The sequence below is a fragment of the Monodon monoceros genome, unplaced genomic scaffold (assembly GCF_005190385.1).
Source record: "Monodon monoceros isolate NGI ecotype Baffin Bay Population unplaced genomic scaffold, NGI_Narwhal_1 Super_Scaffold_8, whole genome shotgun sequence".
In the NCBI taxonomy this organism is placed as follows: domain Eukaryota; kingdom Metazoa; phylum Chordata; class Mammalia; order Artiodactyla; family Monodontidae; genus Monodon; species Monodon monoceros.
Genome location: NW_021703785.1, coordinates 54,243,789 through 54,250,671, shown reverse-complemented (window position 1 = coordinate 54,250,671; position 6,883 = coordinate 54,243,789). Strand labels below are relative to the sequence as shown.

The window sequence follows — 6,883 nt, the reverse complement described above, 5'->3', positions numbered from 1 at the left end:
TGTGGAAACCACAGAGCTGTCAAGTGATGGAGAAAGAGCAAGTCCACTGCAGGCCGAGCTCCCAGGCTCTATTTCCTAACTGTTGGTGAGCGGCCACAAGAATCCGCCTGCTCTGGAGTTACTTTAATCATACCGCCTTCCTGGTCACCACCCAACACAAGATGCTCAATAGGCGACCCCTAGCTCTGTCTTTACTTTTACTGCCTTGTCATCCCTCTGCCAGGTCAGTTTTCCCTGCCCCGGCAGGTCTAGTTACTCCCCACCCTCTAAACCATCAAGCTACCCACCAGGCCCCTCCCCTTCTCTTCCCCGGATCTCGCAATCATTTTTTTTTTTTTTAATTTATTTTTGGCTGCGTTGGGTCTTCGTTGCTGCATGTGGGCTTTTCTCTAGTTGTGTCAGGCGGGGACTACTCTTTGTTGCGGTGCGTGGGCTTCTCACTGCAGTGGCTTCTCTTGTTGTGGAGCACAGGCTCTAAGGACGCAGGCTTCGGTAGTTGCGGAGCAGGGGCTCAGTAGTTGTGGCTTGCAGGCTCTAGAACGCAGGCTCAGTAGCTGTGGTGCACGGACTTAGTTGCTCCGCGGCATGTGGGATCTTCCCGGACCAGGGCTCAACCCCGTGTCCCCTGCATTGACAGGCGGGTTCTTAACCACTGCGCCACGAGGGAAGCCCTCAATTCTTTTCCAGATTTACATTTTGTGAAGCTGCCTGTCAGGAGCTGGGTTCTCTGCAAATAGACTCTAAGATGCAAACTGTTGAGAGGCAACCTGTTGAGACGTAAAATGTGTATTAGGGACAAACCCCTGAGAAAGGAAGGGCAAGGATGCAGGACAGGCCGAGGGAGACGGTGCAGCGGAGCAGGCTTGGTGAGCCCAGCCCGCCTGGAGGAGGCTCGTGGGTGACTACGACCTCTCAGAGGTGACCCGCCTGGATTTTTACACCCCCATCTTGCTTTGTCACCAGATGTGGGTGCCCCAAGAAGGGCGTGGCTTCCAGATGGCGGCTCCATGCAGATGAGGCAGACCCTGAGGGCGCTGGGGCCCGAGACTGGGTGCTGACCATGCCCCGCCGCTTGGCAGCAAGCAGTTCTCGGAAAAGAGCTCTGGGCAGAGCACCTCTACGTTCACCACAGCGACCCAGGCTAATCCTATGGGAATCCAGGAATCCAAGGGCCCTAGCAACCCTGCAGGTGCACAAATACGGCCCATTATTGATACCGACCCGTGTTCTTGGACTCTTTAATCAGTAAAAATTGATACGAGGCCAGACGAGAAATGCAGGCAAGACTTTACTGGGACTCGTGCTGCAGCGTCAGGAGCCAAAACAAGTAAGAGGGGCCCCTGCTCGCTCCCCGAGGCAGACGTGAGCTGGGCCCTCGAACGGAGTGAGGTCGGGTGGGAGGAGTGGCTTACCTCGTCTGCCCGCCCCCTTGGTGGTGCTGCCTGTAGGGATCCTGTACGGTTCCCTCCTTTTATTCCCGGCTCCTCAGCAGTGGCAGCTGGGTTTTGACCTTTTCGTAGCTTTGCTGTTCATAATTTGCCCCAACTGCACATGCGTGCAATTATTTTTAGTCCCTTATAGTTTCTTCATATTCTGTTGCTTGAGGAGACGTTTGTCCAGGTGTAAGCACTGCAGTAAAGGGTCCCAGGTCCCGGGTCCCAGGCTGTCTCATTATGAATGTCTTTGACCTCACACCCGTCATCTCAGGCATCAGGGTGCACATATGCTAGAGAGTGATCCTCATGACCTCATCTGGCTGGTTCCCTAGAACAGAGCTTCCCAATCAGAGATCTGGGAAAAGGAAGGCCAAGAGATTTACCTCTTAAGCCCTCAGAGCAAACAGGACGATTCTGGGCCAGTTATCTGCAGTTTATCCCATTGTGCAGAATAACTATTATCATTTTTAAAGCTTTGGGGTGCCCTGCTCTAGAGCCATCTATTCTTGGTCCTTCATTCAGTCACTGATCGTTTACTCTGGGTGTCTTTATGAAGCATCAGGCACTGAGCCAACCATGGGAGAGAGAGCGGGGAACAGGCCACATAAGGTCACTGTCATTGAGACACGTAGATATAGTGGAAAAGAAATATTGAACAAGTAAACATGGAAACAGAACCATAACTAGAAACAGGGTAAGTGCTCTAGGAGAGAATAACAGAGTGGGAGAACAGAGAAGGAACAATAAGACAGGAAGTCAGAGAGACTGGCAGGTGCCACATCTCCAGGGCCCTGGGAGCCCTGGAGTGGGGTTCACATTTTATTCTCCGTGCCAGAGAAAGCCATCGGGGGATTGTTAAGCAATGCATATCCTGATGTGATTTATATTTTCCCAAGAACACTCCTCGTGGAGAACGACTACAGGACAGCAGCAGTGGTGATGGGAAGGCCAGTTAAGAGCATGTGGCAATAATCCAGACTAGAGATGGTACAGTTCACTGCGGGTAGTCACAGTAGAGCAGAGAAGAGAGGAAGGATCTGAAATAGATTTGCAAACGAGAATCAATCCTTCCCGCCATGGAGAAGTTCACACTCTGTTGGAAAGACAGATGTGCAAACAAACTATGTAATATAGCAAAATCGTTACTTTAATGAAAATATAGAAGGTACAGATGGAGCATAGGGTGGAACATGGAAGACGCCCCGGGGGGGAGGTAGGTGCTCACAGCTGTGCTAAATCTGGGGAGTAAAAATAGGTGTTTGCTGAGTGAACTAACACTTTGCCGAGTGGGTGGGTGGTGCTTCCAGCAGGGGGCGTGGCCAGGAGCTCGTGCCTGGCAGATGTCCAACCACAGGGACCTTCACTGACCAAGGCCCCACAAGCTGTGTCTGTACCACCCTGCCTGGACCTCTTCCACTGTGCTTGCCACTCTGTGTACAGAAATCTGTTTGAATATCTGTTTCTCTCCCCAGTTTGAAGCTCCTGGAAGACAGTCTATGTCCTGATCACTGTAGCAATAAATAGTTCTTGATGAGTTAAGTCAAAGTCTTCTCTAATGACTGCACCACTAAACACCGATGGCTCCTTCACTTTCCAGCTCTCCTCACTGACTTCATGTTGTGCAGTCATTTCAAAGGCGCTGCCTTCAGATGTGGTCTCTCCAACCAGCTCCTGGAGGTGTAAAACCTCTGCCTTCTCTTTTTGTGCCTTTTCACAGGCCACCATGTACTGATATGCATACTCAAAGGGCCATCCCAAGACCACGGAATGCAATGAGTGAACGACATGCAGTAGGTAATTCCTGACTAATGGGGTCTTATTCCTTTCTCGGTTACCAGGGTGATGAAGTAGTGACTCCGCCTGCTGCAGAAGGCTTTCCTCTGCTAAATGCCTCCCAGCATGTCTGCTAGAAATCTCCAGCCATCGGGAGCATCACCTCCTCACCCTTCCACAACTTTCCACCACTCCACGCAGACCTTGTCTTCACAGAAAGAAGGTACTGAGGGAGATGAGGAGAGTTCAGTGGAAGAATTTTTATTTCTTCAAGAGTTAGAGAGCCCGGAGGAATACCAGTACCTGGAGGAGGAGGAAAATTATCTGAAAGGAAAGGAGTATCTGGATGAAAAGGAGTATCTGAAGGAGGAAAAGTATCTACAGAAGAAAGAGCTGCTGGAAGGAAAAATGTTTCTGTATGAAAAGTTTCTGGAAGAGGGTGAGTATCTGGGGCGAACATCCCATAGATGGTAGTTCTAGTTCATTACGATGTCCGGGAAAAAAGAACAGGCTTGAGATACGGCCAAAGCGCAAATGATCGACCCTACGCACCGCGCTGGCATGCTCGTGAATCATTTCTGACCAAGTTCTACTCATAACTTCAAGAGCTGCGCCCCCAAGCACTGAGCCTACGGAGCAGACAAGGAGACCTGATGAACGGGAAGCGCCTGTTCGTAAAAAACAAAATAAGACAAACAGAAAACACCCCCTAACTTGTATCTTTTCTTTTTCCTTGTTGCACAAGTAATACATGTGCATGGTAGATGTTTGAGAAACTGTATATTCATAAAAAGAAGAAAGCAAAAATCACTCCCATTCAGAGATGATAATCGCTTTTACACTTTGGTTATGTCCTCCCCAGACACTATATAGTGCTTGCAACCTGCCCTTTAAGGTATATTTATTTCTATATTTCTGTATTATAATTACATATAAATATTACATACTTACAGGAATATCATTTCATGCTTTCAATTTTCTACAAGTCACTTTAATGGCTGCATCACATTGTATATTTTCAAACCGTAACATTTTAATTGATTTCCTATTACTGATCACTTATTGCTTCTGATTTTTTGGTTACTCTTTAAAACAGCACTTTGATAAACACCCTTAGAGCTAATTTTATTAATGGGCTCTAATTATTTCCTAGAATACATTTCCACAATCTGTTACTAAGTCAGCAGAGACTAGTATGCTTCCCAGGGTGCCCGTTCAGCCCCTGGAAGGCATCATCTTACCCTGCTGGAGGGTATTTAACTTTGCAGTGATTTCTCTCATCCTAGAGCTGACATTTTTCCAATACTGTTTCTGCAATTGGCAGCTTTTCCTTAAGCTGGGTTTTATTATTTGGCAGTGGTCTCCTTGTGCTGTTGCTCCAAGTGGCTGATATGTATTTATTCACAGGCCCACACAGTGTCTTCCCTCGATGTTATGACTGAATGGACATATCCAACCGGGAACGGAAAGTTAAAAATCCAGGTCATCTGCATCATCTTAATGTTGACCTAGAAACAGAACTAAACTATTTTTTCTGGATCCCGTCCTGTTACCAACCGCAAGCATCTCAGGGAGCTTGAATTTTTAAATCCCAGTCTGATTGCACACTGCCTACATCCTGAAAGCTGGGTGGATTCGGCAGCCACACAGGTGTTTTGCCTTTACGTCCTCTGCATCAAATCAGATGTATCATCCTACATTCCTACTGCCCTCACAGATGTTAGTACGTTGGAGAGCTCATTCCTCTGTTGCTGGGAAATTCTCTTTTCTGTGCGCCTCTACCACTGAGCTCCCTCTCAGAATCCTAATAACCCTGCTGTTCAAGGACCAAGTGTGATTCTAACACTGAAAACTAGCATTCAAGCCATTTCTTCTGCACAGTATGAATCAAGCATTCTTAACATGTCCCTGCTATGTGTCGGACCTTTGTAAATATATTACCCACTAGAATAGGACAAATACAGTGCTGTCAAGTGAATGGAACTGTGTATAAAAGCAAAAGCTTTGAAAATAAATGCCCTGCTAGCAAAAATTGGAGAGGCACTGAAAAACCTGTAGGGGAATACTAAAACGCCTTTGAAGGCACATGGAAGCGTGTCTTGGTCTACGAAAACCCAGGGTGCCAAGCCAGACTGTACACAACAGATTAAGTTAAGAAGGGGTTTACAAGAGGATCTTAAATCTTCAAAAGAATTTACATCACAATTTCTTTATGTATAATTTCTCCCCAATACCTTTATGATGTAACTTTATTTATCTCTTGTTTTGAACCTCAGAGCCTAACAAGAGTGCTTTCCTGACTCAGATCCTCAGTAAATGCAAACTGAATCAAATTCAGTTTCATTCATTTCACAAAGCCAGGCATATATATAGACACACACATGCACACATACACACACACCTTTTTTGTTTTTGTTTTTTGTTGTTTTTTTTTTTAATTTTTATTGGAGTAAAGTTGATTTACAACGTTGTGTTAGTTTCAGGTGTACCACAAAGTGAATCAGTCATACATACACATATGTCCACTCTTTTTTAGATTCTTTCCCCATATAGGCCATTACAGAGTATTGAGTAAGAGTTCCCTGTGCTATACAGTAGGTCCTTATTAATTATCTATTTTATATATAGTAGTGTGTATATGTCAATCCCAATCACCCATACTTATTTTTTAAAACAGCATTATGAATTAATCGGCGCCTATAAAATGAGCCCAACAAATGACAAATGGGCTTCCATGTCGCATGCTGACGGATTAATTATTAGAGGTTAGTGGTGAAGCACTGCAATGAGAAAGATTTTGACACCTCGTTTGGGCTCAGCAGGAAAGTGTGCCACGATCCGCCAGTGATGTCTGTCACAGGAGCAGGAGAGGAGAAAGGAGCATGCACGCTATTTACTTGTCTATTTGGTGGCAGACATGAACCTGTCACAAAGAACACTTTTTTTTTCTTCCTCTCTCAAGACCTTGACTGCATAGGTTTGAACACCAGCTCTCTCCCACTTATTAGTTGCATGAGCTTGGGCAAGTCACTTAACCTCTCTGTGTCTTAGTTTTCTTAGCTGTAAATTAGGAATAACAGTAGGCCTACCTTATAGGATGTTTGTGAGGATGAAAGGGGTTTAATTATATAAAGCATTTTGAGCTATGCCAGGCATAGCATTTTAAGACTATGTAGGTGTTAGCTATTATTGTTGTTATTATTATTATTATATTATATTTTATTATTTCCTTACCATTGACTTGTGAAGGGTAAATTACATCCCCTGGCCACATTTTCCTCTTTTGTGAAATGGACAGAACAAAAACACAAGAGAAGATGCAATGAACTAGGGTGTGGGAGGAATCTAGGGCCCCCACCCAGCTACTCTGCAGCAAGGTCAGAGTCTCCCATTGCCCTGGACCAATCAGGGTACGTCAGACTAACAACCCTCACCCCCTCTCTTCTTTAAAAGAAGGGATGATCTTCTCCATGATTTGTGAGAAAACCCAATAAAATTAGACGAGCAACTTGAATGTAAATGCAGCATCGACTGTCACTGAATAATCAATACCACATGTGACTGATCTCCCCCGATTGGAACTAGGAGGTTCCAGATCATCTCTGTGAAACACGGGTGTAAACCCTGTGATGTCAGAGTCAGAAGACCCAGCACAAGGGTGGATTGGAACTGGG

At 45.8% G+C, this 6,883-nt stretch overlaps 1 protein-coding gene across 1 annotated transcript in view; it reads left to right on the top strand.

Annotated features, from left to right (window-relative positions):
• The first annotated feature begins 3,335 nt into the window (after positions 1-3,335).
• The window catches only part of ERICH6B (glutamate rich 6B), a 43,054-nt gene continuing 39,506 nt past the window's right edge, over positions 3,336-6,883 (top strand). The window contains exon 1 of the mRNA XM_029209952.1: positions 3,336-3,648. Within this exon, the coding sequence (XP_029065785.1) occupies positions 3,336-3,648 (313 nt within the window). The remainder of the gene's footprint in view (positions 3,649-6,883) is intronic.